The sequence below is a fragment of the Crotalus tigris genome, unplaced genomic scaffold (genome assembly GCF_016545835.1).
Source record: "Crotalus tigris isolate CLP2741 ecotype Arizona unplaced genomic scaffold, ASM1654583v1 scf7180000018750.1061991, whole genome shotgun sequence".
NCBI classification, from domain to species: Eukaryota; Metazoa; Chordata; class Lepidosauria; order Squamata; family Viperidae; genus Crotalus; species Crotalus tigris.
The window spans coordinates 119,347-141,852 of NW_024097182.1; the positions used below are offsets into that span (position 1 = coordinate 119,347).

The 22,506-nt window shown below is 37.0% G+C and overlaps 1 protein-coding gene across 1 annotated transcript in view; it reads right to left on the reverse strand.

Moving 5' to 3' along the window:
- LOC120313633 (protein eyes shut homolog) overlaps positions 1 to 18,310 on the reverse strand; it is a gene marked incomplete at its 3' end in the record, with an annotated part of 125,776 nt that extends 107,466 nt beyond the window's left edge. Inside the window, exons 1-3 of the mRNA XM_039355728.1 lie at positions 18,193 to 18,310; positions 12,781 to 12,942; positions 7,382 to 7,532 (exon numbers count right to left, since the gene is read on the reverse strand). Of these exons, the coding sequence (XP_039211662.1) occupies positions 7,382 to 7,532; positions 12,781 to 12,942; positions 18,193 to 18,310 (431 nt within the window). The remainder of the gene's footprint in view (positions 1 to 7,381; positions 7,533 to 12,780; positions 12,943 to 18,192) is intronic.
- Positions 18,311 to 22,506: the final 4,196 nt, after the last annotated feature.

Sequence of the window (22,506 nt, forward strand, 5' to 3'; positions counted from 1 at the left end):
TAACCCCCTTTTATAGCCCTGACTCCAAAGTGATCTAACCATAACCCTAGACCTAACCCTAATCCTAGTTTCATGTTTATTGTCAATGGGATTTTCCCATGAATTTTATTGTGGCCCACAAAAGAGTCCGAACGTAATGCTGTTATGTTCTCTTTCCTTTGAGAACCTCCTAGAATCTAGCACTCACATCATTTTTAAGCCCTGACTCCAACTCTAACCCTAAACCTAACCCTAGCCTTAACCCTAACCCTAGTTTCATTTTCATTCATAATAGGATTTTCCCATGTAATTTACTGTCCGTCAGAATCAAGTACGAATTAAAAACTGTAATTGTTACTTTCCTTAGAAAACTACTAAGAATCTACCTCTAGCTTTGGATATCGGTCATGATTCCAGATAGACCTAACCCTAACTTTTACTCTAACCCTAACACTAATCCTAACCCTAACCCTATATTCATTTTATTTGGCAACGGGATTTACCCATGTAATTTGCTGTGCCTCAGAATCTAGCCAGAAACTTGATGGGTATTTTAGTTAGAAAACCACTAAGAATGCATCTCTAGCATTAGATTTTGATCATGAAAATAGATCAAATAGACCTAACCCTATTCCTAACCCTTACCCTATATTAAGTTTTATATTTATTATTTTTTATTTTATTATTGGATTTTCCCATGTAATTTACTTTGCACCATAATCGAGTACGAATGAAAAACTGTAACTGTTACTTTCCTTAGAAAACCACCAAGAATCCAGCCATAGAATTAGATTTTGGTCATGATTCAAAATAGACCTAACCCTAATCCTAATCCTAATCTATATTCATTTTAATTGGCCATGGGATTTTCCCATGCAATTTACTGTGCCTCAGAATCCAGTCCGAATGAAAAGAAAACTACTAAGAATCCAGCCCTAGCATTAGATTTTGGTCACGATTCCAAACAGACCTAACTCTAACCCTAATCCTAACCCTAACCCTAACTCTAATCCTAACCCTAATTCTAATCCTATATTCATTTTAATTGGCAATGGGATTTTCTCATGTAATTTACTGTGCATCACAATTTAATTCATTCAAAAAGGTGTAACTGTTATTTTCCCTAGAAAACCACTAAGAATTCATACCTAGCATTAGTTTTTGGCCACTAGGGTTAGGGTTACAGCTAGAGTTTGGTTTACTTGGAATCATGGCTGAAATCTAATGTTAGGGATATATGTTTAGCAGTTTTCTAAAGAAAGACAGTGACAGCTTTTTGTTCAGTGTTGTTTGTGGTCCACAGTAGGATACATAGGAAAATCTTATTGCTAGTGGAAATGAATCTAGTGTTAGACTTAGTATTGGGGTTATGGTTAAGGGTCCTTGGGGTCATCTCCAAAACCTAATGCCTGAGATTGATTCTTAGAGGTTTTCTAAGGAAAGCAATATTGACCAATCTTTGTATGGAGTTCTTTGTGGACCACAATAAAATATATGGAAAAATCCCATTGGCAATGAAAACATATATAGGGTTAGTTTAAGGTTAGGATTAGGTCTACTTGGTGTCCTGGGTAAAAACTATTGCTAAAGATAGCTTCTCAGAGGTTTTATAAGGAAAGCAACTTTGACATATTTTCATTCTGAGTTGTTTGAGAACCACCATAAAACACATAGGAAATCCTGTTGCCAATTAAAATGAAACTAGCCTTAGTATTAAGGTTAGGGTTAGATCTACTTGGAGTCATGCCCAAAAAACAGAACTTATGGCTATCCCACCTGGGCCTTCATGAAATCAAAAATAAATGCAGCAGGAGTTCCTCTATAATAGATGAAGAACAGAACAACAAATAAAGCATTGTTATCATTCCATATATTGCTGGATTATCTGAAAAGCTGAGGTGGATATTCAAGCAACACAACATACATGCATACTTAAACTCAAGAACACATTAAGGCAGTAGCTTGTTCACTCGAAGTATAAAACACCCAGACAGAAACTGAGAAATGTGATACGTGGAATATAATGCAGTGAGATATGTGCAGATCTGTACACTAATGAAACAAAACAACTGCTTAACAAATGCATGGCACAGCATAGGAGAACATACCCATCAAAATCAGTGGTCCATCAGTATTTGAGAGACAAAGTTCACTTTTTTGAAAACAGCAAAGTCCACATTCTGGATAAAGAGGACTATTGGTTTGAAACAGGGGTAAAAAAGACTATGTTTCAATTGAGCAGCACCACCTATCTTCTGGCTATGACAGAGTCCTTTTAGCAGTTCCAAAAGATTCCACACCCATTTTCAAACTGATTCAGGTAACCCTGAGGGCACAGATAAACTCCCAAGTGCCTCAACAGCTCTCAGAGAGAGTGCTAATGACCAGATGTCTGCAAAGAAATATGATCCTTCCATTCTCCCCTCATCCTGTCAGAACTGATGAAGCTTCTTAGATGAGAAGTGAAACATCTTGAAGGAAAAACAAAGAAAGAAAGTCCAGAGGGCTTTTGAGAAAATAAAAAGCGCCTTTGAAACAACCATGACCTGGATGATCTCTATAGACATTTTGCAGACATTACCCAAACTTTGTAACATTATCAGTTCCCACACATAAAAGTATTTATACCATACTCTGTATTTAAAAAGGCTTATATATAATTCCTGCCTACAAATTAAAAAAGGAAGGAAGGAAGGAAGGAAGGAAGGAAGGAAGGAAGGAAGGAAGGAAGGAAGGAAGGAAGGAAGGAAGGAAGGAAGGAAATTAGTAAAGTTAGCCTAGGTCTATGGTAGAGCCAATGGGGTTCTCTTCTCATCCTTGCCTCTGCTACAGCCTTATGAAACCTTATGCTACTTTTATGTTCTGATCAGTCACAATTCTAACAGCAGGCGATGATATGAATAGAAGGAGAAATCTAGAGTAGGTGGTATCAACAAGGTATGAAGATGAGATCATAGTTATTCAGAATTCTGTAATTAGAATTCAAGATGATAATTATTAACTCTGCAGGTAAAATGGATGAAGCAAATTGTCTTAGCATTAGTCTGGAGATTTAGAATTTGAGTTAGATATAAGTTTCCTGTTGTGCTTCCTCTGAACAGTTAAAGAACTGATATATTTTAATGTTATTGATGATTTCTTTTATACAAGAAACCTTTCAGCTGCATGTATAGTTTATATATAAAATGGTATTTAGGAAAAATGCAAACTAAAACAAGGCAAAATATATAGTACACACAACACACACACACACACACACACACACACACCATAGCAAGCAAAGCAATAACAAGATCTGGCAATGGCTAAGAGCAGGAAAGTTGTAGAAAGAGACTGAGGGGAAAATTCTGGCTCCAAGCCTTAAGAATAAAGTGATGCAAGGCCAGAATTGAGAAGACAGCAATAGATAGCAAGTGCTGCCTCTGTAAAGAAGCTAAAGAAACAATGGACCACCTAGTTAGCTGCTGCAAGAAGATCACACAGAGTAATCACAAGCAAAAACATGACAAAGTAGCAACAAGGGTGCATTGGAATATCTGCAAGAAATACCTCTTGTCTGCAAGCAAGAACTAGTGGGATCACAAAATAGGGAAAATAATAAAAAATAAACATGATAAAATGCGCCGGGACTTTAGAATTCAAACAAACATCTTCCACATAACACCCCAGTCTTTATAAATGTCAATAAGAAAGACAAAAAGTCTGGTTAGCAGATATTGCAGCACCTGGAGATAGCAAAATAGAAGAGAAAGAACTGGAGAAAATCTCAAAATACAAAGGCCTACAAATAGAAGTAGAATGACTATGGCAAAAGGAAGCAAAGACAGTACCAACAGGAATAGGTGCCTTGGGTGCAATCCATTGAACACCTTCAGCATTGACAAAATCACCATCAACCAATAGCAAAAGCAGTTTTACTTCTTTGAGTTATTCTGTCCTTTGGCTGGTGTCAGCTTTGATGGTGGTTTGTGGATAAGGTACTGTAATTAGTTTCACATGTAGCCTGAATTACATAATAATTCTGTCTTCTCTTTTTTACTGCCTCCTTCATCCCAGTTTAAATCCTACATCAGTCTTGCCATTTTTTAAGGTGGCCAATTTTTTTACAATGAAAAGGAGGACACAAATAAATTGAAGAAAAAATATCATAAATAAAAGAAACAATTTATTCATTGCAACAATAATACAGACAACTTGCATGTGCAAAATTTGCCAGCCGGGTGTTTTGGCGCGCTCAAGCAGCAATTCCTATTGGCTTTCGAAAGCCAATAGTGGGAGTAGCACAGCTCATGCAAAAGATGAAAAAAAAAAAAAAGGTGCCAGAACGCTGTTCTGAGCGTTCTATGAGGAAAAAAAAACAAAGCCCTGCAGATTAGTCTTCAAATATCGAAAAGGAGGACATGTAGGAGGACACTTTTTGAGGGAGGACAGAACTTACAAAAGGAGGACTGTCCTCCCTAAAGGAAGATGATTGATCACCTTACATTTTTTCCATTTGAAGGAATGAAATTCAGGTCATGTAAGCTAATGTCTTTCCATAAATTTGTTAGTGAGAAAAGATACTCCTAGAGTCCTCCTGATTTTATTTTTTTTTTTTTTTTTTGCATAAGGTTAGTAACTCTGCATTACTGATCTGTTGAACTGTATTCTTTGAATCACCTCCTTCTACATCACATGATTTAGTTCCCCACTCATTTGAATCTTTTGGGTTGATTTGTCTTCAGTTACTGTGGACTCATTTGACCTGAAGTAAGACTAAAATGTCTTTATACCAATTCTAATTTCCCTGACAAAATTAAAGATCTGATCACCTTCTTTGAGATTACAGTATTTGATGAGAATCCATTCTCAAAATAATTCTGGAATCTGTAAGTCTCATTTGTAATCAATGAGATATATAATCAAAGGCCACTATGTAAAAACATGTAGAATTGTGCTGTCCATTTCTTCACCTTGCATTTGCAAACTACATTCTATCAAGCTAAATCAGTTTACATTAATGCAAAGGTCTAGGCTACAATTTTGCCTGTACTGAGATGCTTCCTGTCCTATGAATTATATACTCTAAATTTATTTTGCAAGCTCCATGTACATCATAAAAATCAAAATAGGACATATATATAAAGCTGATGTTTTATTTATTATATTGACATGTATCATCAAAGGAATTACATTCCATGTGATTCTGGGATTCTGGCTTGATTATTTCAGAAGGATAAATGCCATTCTTTGAATATTATTATCTAGGGTAAAAATACTATCAGCAGGTCGAATGTTATCTCTTCCTTCAAGTCAGACAATCTTCAATACCACATTTCCCTGAAAATAAGACCCAGTCTTATTTATCTATTTTTGCCTCCAAAAGAGGCAACAGATCTTATTTTGGTGGGGAGGGGTGTCTTTTCCACTCACCTCTGGCACCAACAGCCCTGCCCAGCCAGCCCACTTCTTCTGCACCCAAAGGAGCAGCTTCATTCTGCAGCTGAGAATGGAGCTCCGGCCTGCATTTCACAGTCAAAGGTCTTTCTGGGAGGCCACTGCAGCCAAGAACCGAGCTATGGATTCATAGCTGCAGAGGCCTTGCAGAACTGAGCTATGGCAGAAGAAGTCAGGAAAGGTCTGGCTGCAAGGTAAGTGGATGTGGGGCGCATGGGGCAGCTACACCCTCCCATCCCCACCCTAGCTTGATTTTTAGGTGTGTGCCTCGCCTTGCCCCAAAACTAGAGCTTATTTTGGTGGTAGGGCTTATATTAGGCCCACCCCCCAAAAAACAAGTTAGAGCTTATTTTTTGGGTAGGTCTTACTTTTGGCGAAACATGGTATATCTTTGAATATCACAGTGCTAAAGAAGCTAGCATTAATGATTTCTTCCCTTCATGCAAATCTAGAATTTTCTGCAGTTTATTCAATTTTTTTAAGTCAGATTTAAATTTGCATATTTGTGTGTGTATTTATTTATTTATTTATCGAATTAACATGTCTCTTATCTCACTATACAAAGCAACTCTGGATAATAATCTGTTTTTCTATGTTATTAGCAATAATAGATTATCACAAACCTGATAATGAATCCAGTCTTAAGAAGATTCACATATTATATCTGCATAAACTCTATCCTTTATTTTGCTAATTTGAATCCCCATAGACCCTGCTGATCCCTGTTGTACTGAGTGGCTCTCAATTATTGTAGGACAATAATAATAATTTATCATGTATCTGTATACATAAACTTTTCTACAAGTGACAAGCTGGATGAAGTTCCAATTTTCTGACAGATTATGCAAATGAACCTAGATGAATTCATAGTATGAATTATCAACTGAGCCTGTCTATGCAATGGAGAGAAAGGGCTCACACACTCCTCCACTATCATTTCAGCCCCCTTGGTTTGAGTTCGGAAGTCAGACACAAATCTACATTTTCTGTACAGCCCAGGAATGCTGGAATTCATTAAAAGTGCCAGTCCAAACTTCTATTGCAACATACTAATTTTGACATCACCCTAATACTGGCAGAACTGTATAAAGTTAATTGAACTATTCTATGGACTTTAATGTTGATTGAGAAAGCTGCACTGGTAATCTATACACAAATTAATAGTGAAAATAAAATAAGTTACACATTTTCAATGCTACTTTTGGAGGTCTATTCAAAGCCCCAGCACCATCCTTATTTCCATATTATATTTATAATTCTTCAAAGGAATGTATATTGTTTATCTTATTTCAAGTCAATTTCCCATACCATCTCTTTTTGTATGGTATATTCAGACTGATTTCAGCTTCTAAGTTTCTCAGCCAGGGAATCTTTCTCGTTATCTATTGCCTAATCCTTTTCACCCAAGGGACAGGGATGGCATAAGGAATATTCTTCATAGAAGGCATATATTTCATCTCTGATCTTCCCTAGAGAAATGAGAGCAGTTCCTGCCCTATGAGAAGTGATCCCCCACCCCAAAAATCAGACTGCCTCAATCTGGCAATGTTTTGAAGTAGCCTTGAAGACTTGGCTCTTCTCCCAGGCCTTTGGCAAGGGTGAGTTAAGCCCCCTTGGATTGTGTAGGTTTGTTTTATTGTTGTTATTGTTCCTGCATGGTTCTTGTCATTCTTGTCATCTTTTGTTCTTTATTTTTGTTTCACTGCATTTTCTAATGTTTTATTTGTGAATCACCCAGAATCATTGAGAGTTAGGTAGCATTCAAATCAGATAGATAGCTGATAGATAGGTAGGTAGATAGATAGATAGATGGTAGGTAGGTAGCTAGCTAGCTGACAGATAGATATAATTTTCTAAAGATAACTATGTATGACCTTTCATTTGATTTTTCTTATGTTTTTGTTATTAAGAAAGCAAGCATATAATATGTTCAGTCATCATTCACTTAAGCACAGGAAAGTCTTACCTTAGTGTGATTGGTACAAGGACATCCCTATTAATGGAGTGATTGGCAGTCACTGTCAAAATGTCTGGAGAAGGGCCACAGCCAAACCGAGCAGTTGGCTTCCCATCCACGAGGTAAAGATGAAGGAAATGTTCTGTGTATTCATCACTAGCTTTAAAAAGAATAAGATTATTTATTTATATGACATTTACACAGAGATAAAGAAGTTCAGTTCTTGCTCAGTTTTACATTCCATCTTGATTTTCTCCAGTTGGCTCATATTATTTTCTCTCTCTTTTTTTGTGGGGGGGGAGGGAAGATAGTGGAGAAATGTTGTTTCCCCCACTATCTATAAGAACAGCCTCTTTCAAATAACACAGAATAGGAGATAGTTCAGTATCTATTTTTACGTTTATATATCTTCCTTGTTCACCAATTCCTTTCCATTAAAGTTCCCACCCAATTGTGAGTATTTTTGTAGCATTCTTTTATTCCAGAAACCAATATAATACACACATTGTGATGGCTCTACATTGGTACTTCTGCTGAATTTCTTTCCTCAATGGAGAATTGCTTCCGATATCCCACTGGCACTTAAGAAAAATTAAGAATCTTAAGCAATGGAAAAATATTTTTTTATTGGTGAAGAGCTACCTGGACCCACTGTATTTTATCTCTGGGCACCAAACAGCACAATCCTTGCTTGGCTTGTGGAGTCTTCCAAAATGATGGGAGTTTTTAGTTTCTTCGCTTAGCCCCAGAGCAATAGGAAAGCAAAATCACTTTTCTATGTGGCCAAGAGAATATTGGGAAAAAAGCCAAGAATGGTGAGTCTGACTGATACCTTACAACCTGGACCATCAAACATCCCTTCACAGGTTTTGCCCGAGGACCTATTGTATTGAAAGACTAAGACCTAGTTGTCCACTAGAGATAACGTATTATCTCTAGAGAGGCTGCACTCATGACAGAGAACAAGCTACAAGACCAGTGTTATGATTGGTCAGCTAAAGACCTTGCAGGAGATTCTGAATGGATACAACCCATCAATGGAAGAGAACAAAGTCTGATGTCAATCATCTACATGATCTTTTGAGATGGTCATTCAAAAGGGAAATGTTCTTAAGCAATAGAGAAGGAAGAAGGAGGCATGAACCAGTTGAAACTTGGACTTATCACTGATGGGAAACTTAAGCATTTAAAATCATCTCAGAAACAGAACATTAGAAATGCTGGAATTAGTCCTGCAGTTATGTATCAATGTTTCATGTGTTATAGTCAACTGAAGTAAAAAAATAAAATAAAAATAAAAATGTTTTTGTTCTTTCAAGTTTCCCATCTAGCTGGACTACCAGTATATTTGCATCTAAAAAGCAAGCAAAACATATGCAATTGAAACTGCCACAGTACTCCAGTTCTTGATCCAACGATGCACTTGTTTCTCTTTCAAATATCAACATTTGTGAAAGCAAAAAGGCCTTTTCTTATCAATAATTTATTACAGGAACGTGCATAATATGCCACCTGGAATATGGTCAAATGTATATTCAAACTCTGATCATGCATATTGTGGTAAGTCTTCGTTCTTTTTTTCCCCTGCAGAAAACACAGAAGCCCACTTCTTTAGCCATAGGGAAAAAAATCCCTTTAAGGCAGAGTAGTTATGTATTTTTACATGTATATCTGACAATACTTTTTTCAATTCTTTCTCTCATACCTTAACAAAGTCTGTTGTGTAGGAAGCAGAATTCAAAAATTTGTTTAGTAATAAGGAAACCTCCCCTTTTTTTCATCTCAGCAAGAATCCATGTCTGTTCTAGAGGTAGACCTTGATTTATGACCGCAATTGAGTCCAGAATTTTGGTTGTAAGCTATTTACAATCTTTTTACAATGGTCATTAAGTGAACCATCATGGTCATTAAGTGGTTGTTAAATGAATTCAGTGGGTGTTTTGTGCTGTTTTTCTGCTGGAAAATGGCAAATTGTCACAAATCAAGGTCCTATGACTGTGTGACACACTGAAGCAGTTGTAAATGCAATCCAGTTGCCAAAATGCGATCACTTGATCATGGGAGAGAGGAGTGCAGCAGACATAACTCCAAGAGTGAGATGTGAGTATCTTTTTTGAAGTCTATCCTAACCTTGAATGGCTGTTCAGCGGCCAATCATTAAGCAAAGATTACCTGTATTACCAAGAGGTCTGTCTCAAAATGTATTATACTTTTGCATTCTAGTTCCCTGATCTCAGCCCCTCTGTCCAGTAAGCAGAATTCAGAGGCCCTGGTTTTTAGCTGCTGCTACTCAGTGCCAGATTGGCTTGTAATAAGGCCTCCCTTTTCTGTGATTTAATGACTGAGGAGAGGGCCAGATAAACATGCATCATTGAGACCTGGCTGATCCTTTCAGAAATTTGCCCAGTGGGGCTTTAGATATGGTATCAGCTGAGACTTCAGGACAGTACAAGGTGTAGCAATTGCTATCCAGGAGCCTCTCTGGGGCACTGCTCTACAGATTGCTGGATGTGAGATCTTGTTCATTAAGATGGTTGCTACTGTACCAGCCTTCCTACTGCATAGCAGTCTCCTTGCTTGCTTCATGGAATTGAGGATTTCATGCCCTCAATTTCTGTAATATTTGTTTGGGATTCATTGTTTGGGATTCAGAAGGTGGGAAGAGATATATTATCTGGTTAGTAGTTATTGAGTCTACTTTTCTTTCTTCATTAAAAAATCATCCAATTAGTCTTCTTCTTCTTCTCCTTCTCCTTCTCCTTCTTCTTCTTCTTCTTCTTCTTCTTCTTCTTCTTCTTCTTCTTCACCATCTGACCACACAATTCTGTTTATTGTTGTATCTTACAATCTTCTTGTTGACTTTTAATGCATTTTTGCCAGTCTCCTCTCTTGCCTATTCATTTGTGATTCTTGTTACCGCTACATATTTTCTCAAGCTATTTTTTTTCTGCCAAATACCTTTAACATCAAGTATCCTGTTCCACAGCTTTGTTATAATTTGGAAATCTTCCAGTCCTTAGTTGTCTCTGTGGAAATATTTAATCAAAACCAAACAGGTAATCTTCTGTGCTGATATAAAAGTAGGCCTCAAATCCTTGCTGTTTTCCCATGATTTCAGTTTAGTTTTTCAGGCCTTACCATCACAAGGTATGCTGACTGTTAGACTGCAATCCAATGAGAGTAATCACTACTGAACACAGCAGGGTTTCTTTCTGGGATTTAAGAGACAACTGCAAAATGATCCACACCAAAATTCTCATGACTGGATGCACGTAGGCAAATGTTCTGTGAATGCTTCACCTAGGAGAAAATGTTCCTGAAGGAGAGGACCAACCTAGAAATAAGGAGAAATTTTCTGACAGTGAGAACAATTAATCAGTGGAATGACTTGCCTCCAGAAGTTGTGGGTACTCCATCACTAGAGGTTTTAAAGAAGAGATTAGGAGCCACTTGTCTGAAATGGTATAGGGTCTTCTGTTTGGACCAGAAGACCTTCAAGTTTCCTTTCAGTTCTTGTTATTCTGTCATTCTGCTCGCTGAAAGGTTCGAAACCACCTTTATGCAGTTTTGAACATCTGGAGCATATCGTTTACAAAATCACCATCTGGCTCTGTTCTGCTTTTTAGCTCTCTGCTGGGCTGCTGATGAAAATTGTCCCAAAAGTTTAAATGCAGGATCCTGCAGAATGTAATACTGTTTTGGATCTGTCTAGAGAAAATAATTATGTTTGGGAAGACTGCAGTGTAACAGTTCCCTAGAGAATAACTGGATATCAATTAGCTGGCAAGTTATAGCTGTGATATATGGCTCAGTGAATGAATCTGCAAAGCTCATCATATAAGGCCCGGCCATGACTATTTTCAGTCACAGTAACAAATGGTCCATTTTTTTTTCTTCTCAATGAATTTGATGTCAATATAATTTATTGTCTATACCAGACATGTCAAACTTGCGACGTCACATGACGTTGCACAAGATATTGGGACGGTTTTGCCACTGCCGGCAATGGGGTGGGCACGGCTTCTGGATGGCGTATCTGGTCCACAGACCGGCAGTTTGATACCCCTGGTCTATACCTTTGTTATCTATAGAAGTCTATGATCCAGTAAAATAGGAGCTCGGTGGGAAAGTGAAAAAACTGAAATTATTTTTGGGGTTATAACTTCACTAACTGGTTTCAGTGAGGTGAGTGAAAATGAGTCATATTTTGGGTGGGGTTCTCTTCATATATAGGGACCCCCAAAGACTCTTTCAGCCATGAACCCATCTGCTAACTGAAAATTATTCTTTGATCTTTTTTAATTATCAGAAAGATCTAATGTAGAATCTCAGAGTTGAAAGGGATTATTAAGACTGAAGGGACTGAATTGAAACTAAAGCATTCCAGAGAAATGGTCATCTTTGCATGTTCGATTTTATTGTTGAACTGCTCTTAATGATAGGAAATTTCTTTGAACATTAAATCAGAATCTGCCTTCCTGTATCATGACACTACCATTATGGATTTTGCAGTCAGAAACCAAGAGGACTGCCTTTGATGTTCTGGTGTGTGACATTTGTTCAGATATTTGAAGACTACTACCATCTTCTCCTTCTGTCAATATCAATATATTGTATCTGGTTTTACAGGACATAATTTAAAATCCTTCCTATGATCATCCTTGCAAGATCTTCAGGGAAAGTCAGCAATTTATGTGACTTGTTAACTTCCTTCAGTCTCCATGAAAATCTGGTCCTTTGTGTAGCCAATTAAGTTCCAACATAACTTTTTCTGTGATTTTATAGAAGTTTTGTCTTGCAATTTTTGACCTTAAAATTGGGAGGGGGAACATGTTGGCATCTGCAGAGGGTCAAAACACAGAAGATGATGGTTTTGTAAGGGACAGAGTTTGTATTACAATATCATTACACAGATTTTGGCAAAGAAAAAAAACCTGGTTGCTGAGGTCCACATGACTCCTCTGCTTCTTAATAGCTTGGCTAGTTGATTTACAGATTGTTAAATTTGGTATGCAGATCTGAGTGTCCTATAATATGGGACAGTATCCCATTTTTCAAGTACATTCTTTGTTTCATTTATTAAAATAAAACTTCTCTCTTCTAGTTTACTCAAATCCACACACTTCAAAATCACTAAGGCCTGAAGATTCTGATTCAAAGAATAAACTGGAACTATTTATTTAAAGGCTTAACCCTGGGGAAGTGGGGTGGTTGTGTTCTATTCCATTCATCTTTCAGGTCAAGGGGATATCTCCCATTCAAGAACAAGGACTGAAGCTTAATTTTTTCATTAGAAGTACAGTTACCTCCAGACCCCTTCTCCAGGTGAGAGAGTGGAGATGCCAGGAAAGAATTGGGCAGGCTTGCCTTTCTGAGACTCACTATATAAATAAAACAGTTATGCTCACCATAAAGGAGAGTGCCATTTAAAGCAGTTGTCTTCACTGTTAAGTAGATTGTTACTTTGTTCCATTCTTGCCCTGACGAAAATCTATCGTCTGACAGGGATGATAGTGAAGGTAGTTTTAAATAGGAGTTTCCACTGAATGATGGAAAGAATAACGTTGTATCTGGAACAAACAAAAGTACATGACCGTCAATAGAAAATTAGACTGACTTGCTTTTTTCACCCTAGGAAAGCATGACTTCATACCATTGGTACCCTGCAAGGAATAATTTGTAGGCAAGAGAGAGACTTGTCACACAGGCCATCCTGTTCCCTTAGGATATTTTGTTTGCTTTAAAAGAAGAATGATTTTGATGAGATCCTTTTGCCTTTCTTCTGGGCATCCTGGATATGATAATAATTATTCATTGACTTGTAAGCTCCATCAACACAGAAGAATATGAGGAAGCTCTTCTTTCTCTGAAAAGAACTAGATAAGAATGGAAATCTTCATAAGCAAAGAAGCTTAAGAAGAACAGACCCATGAGAACTTTGGAAGTTTGTAATGAGAACTAAACTCTAAAGATCTATAGACTCATTCCTCAGCAATGTCCACACCACTACCAGTACCATCCCTCAAATCTACTGCTTCCAGTAGCCAATGAGAATTTCTTTTGGTATTTTACCTGCAACAATGCTGAGCCAATTACTTATTTTGCCTTTTTAATTATTTTTAAAAGCTGGGGTAGGACTTGTATTCTAGGAGATTTTCTTGTTCAGGATACACACTTTCAAGCTGATAAAGCATTCGTGGCTTTTTTGAAAGGATATCCCCTGACCTGTTGGATTTGGTTCCTGATCTTTCCAGAGCCTTCCTTTCTCTCAGCCACTGCCAATATCCCAAAATGGCAGCCCCACAAGCTCTGGTCTTTCCAATACCTTCATTTCCCCTCCCCCCAACTACTGATGAAATATTGTTCCATGCCACTGTTCCTTCTAGTGATGATCTCAGCAAGAGGTTACCATGGTCCTAGGATGGAGATCTCCCATGGGACTACCCTTTCCTTATTTTGTCACTTTTCCTGATTTTCTCCACTGCTAATGTTCCTGGCCTCCACAAACTCTGGAATAAAACAGCCCAGGTTTTTTTCTTTGCACAGACCAAAAGCCAAGGTCTTTTGGTTTAGCTACAGATGATTCCAGATCACTGTTCCATGCATATAACATTTTGCCCATTTCTAAACAACCGTGATGTTTTTTTGGCAGTAGTGCAGAAATTGTTTGTCATTACCTTATGCCCAAGATAGGTTTTTGTTTGTTTGTTTTTCTTTTTACTTTCCAGTCTAATCTATAGTTTTGGAATTCCTAGGAAGATTCTGACCCAGATACTAAACAGGTCTGAATCTGCTTCAGCTCCAAACTCAACCAGGTATTTCCACATGATGGGAAAATCTAAGTTCTAGCAGACAGCAAGAAAATCCAACTAACCAATTTACAAATTGGTTTCTAAATTTTTATTGGCAATAATAAGAAAGCATCCAAACAACTGTATTGGTCACAATTAAACCTTTCTCTCATTCCCAGAAAATAGTATATTAAGTTATCCTATACTCTCTTCTGAATCAGAATATATGTTATCAAAATAAAAGTTTATTTAATGTACATTCATCCTTTAACCAAGTTATTTGAAAAACTGCAAGCAATATTATGTTTTCTTTTTTTTTTTGTAAAAATTTTTTATTTTCAATTATACAATGCATTACATTCATAAAAATACTTCAGATAAAAAATAAAGCAAATTGATACACACAACTTTCAGTATTGCTCACCCATTTCCCCCCAAACCGCATCCACCCTCTAACCTACTTCCCGCTTTCCCTCTTCTTCCTCTTCTTCCTCACTCTCCCCATCTCCTCCTTCTCCTCAACCTTCCTACTTGCTTCTCCCCTTCTTCCTATCTTCTCGCTCCGGATGCGGTCCAGGGGAAATGCCCAAGCAATTCCTCTCTCCAAATTAAAACATCAATATTATATACAATAAAACTATTTCTACTTATCCGAGCTACTTAAACTTCAATCCATCCTCCCCCCACTCCCCTCCCCCCACCCCCAACTTCCCAGAGCCAAGTACAGGGTTATACAAACATATTAAATATAATCTATTTAAGTTTACTAATTATACAATAACCAAAATCATACTAACCCTTAGCTCTCTTCAAACTTTAACACCATAAGTTTATAAACAAATTCATTACTCATAAAATAAGTGAAACTTTGTAGTTCCATACTTCTTCTGAACATATTCTATCCATCTTCTCCATACTTTAAAATATCTCTCTTGTGAATGGTCCTTTAAATAAGCAGAAATTTTAGTCATTTCTGCTAAATTAGAAACCTTAAATACCCATTCTTCTAAAGAAGGCAGAGAATTCTTCTTCCAATATTGACCCACCAATAATCTCAGCAATATTATGTTTTCTAAATGCCTTCTACCATTTTAGTATAATAATTATTAATGACTTCATCATATTTTACTACATTCTCAACAGTGAGAGTTGCAACAAATCTAAAGCAACATATTAACCATATTCATTGGAATACTAGCTTGCCATATGTAAAGCTCTATCTAAGATTAAAAAAAAATCAGAATAATCAACCTTTCATTGTTATTTTACCATATGACAGCTACTGGAATAATGAAAATTAATCTGTTATTGGAGAAAGCTGGTTTTTCTTGCCTTATATTGCTGTGTCTAAATAATTACTTTAGCAAATAGCTTAATTAAGTAGATGTATTGATTAGAATTTATTTTGACAGCTTGGTTTCAACATCAGCACACCTTTGAGATGGCAAAATGTTATACCTGAAGGTGGAATGTGTGTAAGTTAAATATTTGAGCCAACAGCTCACATGATTTCATTGCATAACATCAGAACCTTTGAAATCAGGCTTATTAAGTTAATATTTCAACTCAGTTCTTTCCATTTCTTTCTTCTTTTACTATTGATTTTTAATGCATAAAACAGATGGATTATTTAAACAAGAACTGCACAAGAATAAAGATACAAAAATCAGAGTAGAAGATAAAGAACTAATTTTAAAAAAGTAATAACATTATTATTCTTATTTTTAAAAATGGTAACACTGCTGTCAATTCAAGAGGATGGACTAGAAGTGGAATGGAGCAATGGACTGAAGCACTGGAATGCTTAATATGGTCCAATCAGAAAACAGCAGTCTGAAATGAAATCTGGAAAACTTCATTGTGAAATAACTTGCAATAGTCTGGGAATGGGAACAAGATGACATCATCTGTTCCTCCTTCTAGGAAGCAGTGAGTAACCTGTACTGGTGAAGAGTTAAGTAGAAAGTTGGACCCTGTACGAACTGGTAAATGCAGATATGTCCTTAAGGGATGGGGTGGAGAAGACATTGCATAGGACATTTGTGGTTTTTGTTTTTCTTTCTCTATTTTCTCTTTAGAAGATTGGCTTAAATTTGGGGTAATCTTCTTTGAACTGTCCCAAAGGTGCCTTTTCAAGAGGCAACTGGACTTTCTTTGCTTTTTCCTTGAAAAGGAGCATTTCACTTCTCATCCAACAAACTTCTTCAGTTCTGACTGAAGAATTGAAGAAGCTTCTTAGATGAAAAGAAAAATGTCTTCAAGGAAAAACAAAGAAAGTCCAGCTGCCTCTTGAAAAAGCATCTTTGGGACAACCATGATCTGAATGACTGAGAATCTCCATTGAATTCATATAGTATAATTTCCAGTTGCCTCTACAACTGCCTTAGATATTATTAGTAGTTTCTGATTTGAAAACAATCAGATGATGACTTTTTTGATTAAATTGCTGTAAAAATAATGCTGATTTAGAAATGGTGTAGTGGATTGTTCTAGCAAGGAGGTTCCTATGTTCTTATGATCAGAGACCCAAAGAATTAGATACAAACAACTTCCAATCAAATCATCTTTCATTAGTTAAAAAAAAACAGCTTTATCAATAAATTTTAAGCCGGACTGGAATTAAAATCTTCTAAACTACAGTGAATGTAATTGTTGAAAACAGAATATTGGATAAGGACAACTATTATCTGTAAAGAGATAGGTCATATACAATGAAACCAAGTTAATAAATCAGCATGCATGTCAGGATATTCTAAGATGAAGAAATGGCCAGTCAGCCTTTTAAAAGACAATATAAAACCAAGTTCCTTTATATGTGCAAAAAATGAAAGGCTTAACCACATCAGACAAAAGCACACATTAAATCAATGAGAGCTGGATGTATGGTGCTGTGCATAGTTATAAATACTGTGATTGTCTCAATGTTGGTATCTGCGTCTGTGAGACAAATCCAAACATCATTGCTGAATAAACATTTCTCTTTATCCGCTAACCTCATCTACTCCCAGAGTGCAGAGTTGTCATTTCACAATTGTGCGTTATTGGCTTTGCTTCTACAGCATTTGCATTCAAAATGGATGTCAGAAATGTACAATTACTATTTCAACAGGATGCATGCTAGTGCAAGTAAAGTATAATAATTGCCCAATTTTAGAAAATATCAGCATTCAGGTTTTGAACTTGGTGGGCTCTGAGCCAGGGAGAAGACCCTGAATTGCTAAGGGAGCCTCCTCTTCCTCCTCACCAGCATTTCTCTTCATAGGTCATATAGGTCTGATTTAAGGACGGTGAGAGACTCAGTCACAATATAGATAAATCTGATGGAACAGCTACTTTTATTGACATAATAGGCTATTTACAAGATATTCAGTGGTTTGATTTTTTTTATGGTTGCTGATGAGATACTGTATTATTTACAGAGTCTCTGTTAACCCTGCAAGGTAGTCCACACAGGAAGCACAATCTTAAGTGCTAGTGCCAACTTTATTGAATAAGCAAGTTAACAGAATCTTGCAAGACTAAAAGTATTTCTTCACTCCCTTCCTTTTACTGTCTGTGTAAAATTATGCAAGATCCCTTCTGAGATGCTTGCCATGCCTTCTCTCCTGTGGATTGAGACTTCTTTTATGTGCTGGTTGTCTTGTCCGCTGTTCTTCCTCCTTCTCCCAAGGTGACTCCCACATGCCATTCATTACAGCCTCCAAGTTAGAAAAACCATTTATTTCTTAACCTCTAAGATTATTTTCTTACATATCACAGCCCTGTTAATGTAGCAGGTTTATATTCATTGTCATGTTTCTGTCCCGTCTCTTATACTTCTGACTTGCTTATTTTCATCTCTGCTGTTACTAGGCAACTTTGGGCAAACTACTCCCTCCCTCCTTTCTGCCTATTATTAGTTAAGGCTCTTCACTCGCTTCCTTATACACTAAGCAATAATTGGGTGGGTGGGTGGATGGGTGGGTAGATGAGTCAAGCCAAAAAGGCAGACAGAAATTTGATTCCTGAATTTCTTCTCTTATCTCTTACCATTCCTCTGAGGCTGGAGTCCACTGAAGAATTTCTGGAGTTCTTCTGGAACTTTGGGGACTCCAGTGAAGAACTTCAGAACTTTTTGAACAACAGCCTTAGACGCATTGAACCACATCTTCACATCTTCTCTTCTTTCCATAAGACATACAGCTTCACATTCTTGGGTGAAATGCAGCAGCTCTTTCTAACCAGTGTTTCTCAACCTTGACAATTTTAAGGCATGTGGACTTCAACTCCCAGAATTCCACAGCCAGCAATGCTGGCTGTGGAATTCTGGGAGTTGAAGTCCACATGCCTTAAAATTGTCAAGGTTGAGAAACACAAATTAAATCTAATCTCATGAATGCAGCTCCACCAACACAGAGCCCAATATTCCACACTATTTGGTCTTATACCTCAAAGCTTCTAAAACCACCTTCATTTTCTATAAAGGTAAAATGTGGATGTGCTAAGCTTACGTAGAAGATGGTCAGTGTCACTGGGATGATCACAACTGATTTTTTTTATGGCCTTGAATAGTTAAAATAATCATGGATTTCAGTGGGATGAAGGTACAATTTTTTTTGTGTTAAGGATTGTAAAAGCATGAAAAATTAATGTATAGTTAGATTGATCTAACTACTGTAATTAGTTTTTCAAAATTATTGTATGGGGATGGAAAACGAAACCAGGAATTCTTCCCATTATCGGATCACTCCATGTCTCCCAGGGAGCAGACAGGGAGAATAGTACCTCCTCTTTCTGGGTTCACAGTGGTTTAGGAGAGAGAGAAACTTTAAGGAGAAGGAAGAAAAAGAAATGGGATGTTTTAAATTTTTCTTGTTTGAGATTTTGGGCTGAGGCTACTTAAATAATTGAAGGAATTAGTCACACAATGTTGGTTTTAATAAAAATGTATAGATGTGAAACCCGAACCCAAATATATTTAAGCTCAGTACTGTACTCCGCTTCTGTAACCGTAATATTATGATTAATAACTTGTGCCATCCAATAGTGCTGAGAATGAAGGACTGATGTTTTTCTCTAGAATAGGTATTTTATCCTAAATTGCCAGTCTCTGTCTTTCAAAAATGAGCCTGGCAAATGGTGCTGTCCTTTCAGTTTTAACACAGAACAAGTTAAAGAAAAGTGACTGTTGGATTCCCTTGATGTTGTTTCTCTTTCCAATTAGCCTCACCTGCTGGCAAGAAAAATAAGCATCAATCATTCTCCTTTATGTCTGGCAGGGAAAGAACGCATCAGTACAGAGATGCTTAGAATGGCTAGTTACCCTCTTGCAGGATCAGTCTACTCCTTAATAGTCTATTCCAAAAATCTATTTAATCCATGTCCTGAAATAGCCCAGCTGACAGGTCATAGGAAAAGAGGAAGGGGGTGGGGTAAAGTTAAAGGGAACTATTTTAGTACTGCTTTGTGTACAAGTGTTTGTTTGTTTGTTTATTAGATTTTTATACCGCCTTTATTATTTCATAAGTAACTCAAGGTGGTGAATGTACATAATACTCCTTCCTTCTTCTATTTTCCCCCACAACAACAATAACCCTGAAAGCTGGGAGAAAGTGACTGAGGGACTGGAATTCATAGTCTCCTGCCTTAACTACCAGACCTACCTCCCCCTCCCTCTCCCTCTCCCCCCTCTCTCTCATTAAAAATAGTGAGAAAAAAAGGTATTGTAAGCAGGAGAAGATTCATAATGCTCGTAATAGGGAAGACCCAGCAATACTCAATTTCAATGAGTAATTGAACTTATAAACAGCAATTAGGTGGAATGAAGATCTCTCCCTCAAATTAGTTGTAGCCCATCTTTCAACTGGTAAATTCCCACACAAACCTTGAGTGACACACCACCTTGCTGAAGCCTCCACTTGTGTGGTAAATTCAACAAGAGGCAAAGTATGGAAGCTGACAGCATCAGCCCCGCTCTCTGTCTCCTGGTTTCAAACGGCCTTCTGTAGAACCCAGGTCTAGCACTTTCTCAAAAGAATGTTCAATTTGCATAAGTGAAGAGACTAAGTAGGACCTAAGTGTCTTCAGAAAGTATCAGTCAGGTGTTACTCAGGCAGGTGCCTCTGTGGGGACCAGGAGTTTGTTCTCTCCTGTGTCTGAAACCAAAATATTCACCAGATGATCTGCAATCAGAAGGAAGAAAGGAAGCCCACCATAGGATGAAGTAGCCATAATGGGGTAGGCTTGGGGTGACAGCAAAGCAACAACAGGAGGACACATCATAAAAATTGTTCATTAGCTTTTGTGCCTAGGTTAGCAGAAATGTGAGGATGAATCCACTGAGACTTAATTTTAAAATACCTTTTTTTCCCAACTTAATCGACAAATGTTGCTTAGCTGAGCACCAATAAAAATGCTTACATTATTTGTAATAATCTCATAAAATAGAACATTCAGATACATACATCCAAATTCCATTGCACCTGATAAATAACGTATTTATATAACCACTAGAAAATTTGCTCCTTATCAACACTATGTTAGCTCATAAAATACACGTCTGATTTTTTGAAAAGTAAAAATAGATTGGCTTGCTCTTTTCCCTTTCTTAGACTTTAGTATATTTGGGAATGTAAAAGTGTACTCTGATTCAGGCATACTGCAATGCTTTACAGAACACTGAGAAACCTTCAAAAATATTTGAAATCAGCACTGCATCAAAATTCATAATCTACATTTTTTTTGACCTTAAACACAGCGGGTAAGGCTATATCAAATTTGTTATGTGAAAAAATAAAACTGGAAAGGGGTAGAATCAATTTCTTCAGTCTATGCTTAAAAGATAATAGATTTTTTTTAAAGCCTCAGGAAACAATGAAAGAATATATTCAGTCTTGAGGAAGGAGTGTTCAGATACAATATGGTGAATGGGGAAGGTCAAAACAACATTATGCCTGGTTTATTTAGGGTGACAGGCTATTAAACTCCAAAGGCTAACTTATCACCTTGCAGTTCGTTGTGGTTCAATTGGCTCTTGGGGTATGATTTTTTTTTTTTTTAATTTCTGCTGACTACTTCTAGACAAAAATACCAAAACAAAACCCTCCCAAAGAGAAAGAACATGATATTTACAACAGCTAAATTAAGGCAATGCTTCCCGACTTCTGCTGATGTGGACTTCAACTCCCAAAATTCCTCAGTCAGGATGACCATTCCTAAGAATTCTGGGAGTTGAAATCCAGCCAGCTACAAATTTCACAGGATGGGAAATCTTGAATTAAGGCATGTCAGCTTTACATTATGTAACATTCTAAGGCCTCAGGCACTGCTAGCCCCCACAGCTTGAATACAGACCCCAGACTTCCAAAGGTTGTCACAAAAGAGAGACAAGTATGAAATGCATGATATGAGAGTAAACATTTAATGTTAACTGCATTGAATTTGATATTATTTATATTTCAATTGAGTTGATGCCCTAATACCATCCAATACCTTTAAAAGGATACCTCACTGGTATTATTTTACATTTGACTATCCCTCCTATAGAAAATCTGGGTGATCGGTTGAGTTGAAGAAAGTGACTGACCCAAAGGCAGCCCATGTGTTTCCTGGAGCTCAATCTTAATTTGAGGTTCTCTTAATCACCAAGTGATCACATACAGCTGGGATTACCATGTGTTGGCTGAAAATACATTGACCAGCTAGCTTTTGACTGCTATTTAGCCTCTAGATCAGTGTTTCTCAACCTTGACAATTTTAAGGCATGTGGACTTCAATTCCCAGAATTCCACAGCCAGCAATGCTGGCTGTGGAATTCTGGGAGTTGAAGTCCACATGTCTTAAAATTGTCAAGGTTGAGAAACACTGCTCTAGATATAGATTTGCATCCCAGATGTGCTTGCAAACTAGTTGCATTGCTTTTTTCATTTAAAAAAAAAACCCAGTGTATTTGTAAGGAAATGAAATATTATATTAGAATTTGAGAACTAAAATCCTGTTGTCAAAGAAAACATTTTTACTTTCGACATTTGCTATATTATGTCAAGAATTCAAGCCCACTGAACCATATAATAAAAAGACTGCTCAACATTGCAATATATAAACAGAATTTTGTATAAGAAGGAATGCTTGTCAGTGCTGGCTGCTAGGAGAATCGTGCAAAATATTTCCCGTCACTAAACAGAATGTGATTTTTTTTTTCTTTTGGAAGAAATGTTCAGATATTATTTCAGACTTTTGACTGATTAACTGATTACTTGGTTGGTTGATTATGTTTCATAAAATTGATCAACTGTTAGTAATTACATAGATTTTTCCCGAGGAAGATCTGTACACAATCTGATCTTTTAGATCTCCCATATGTGC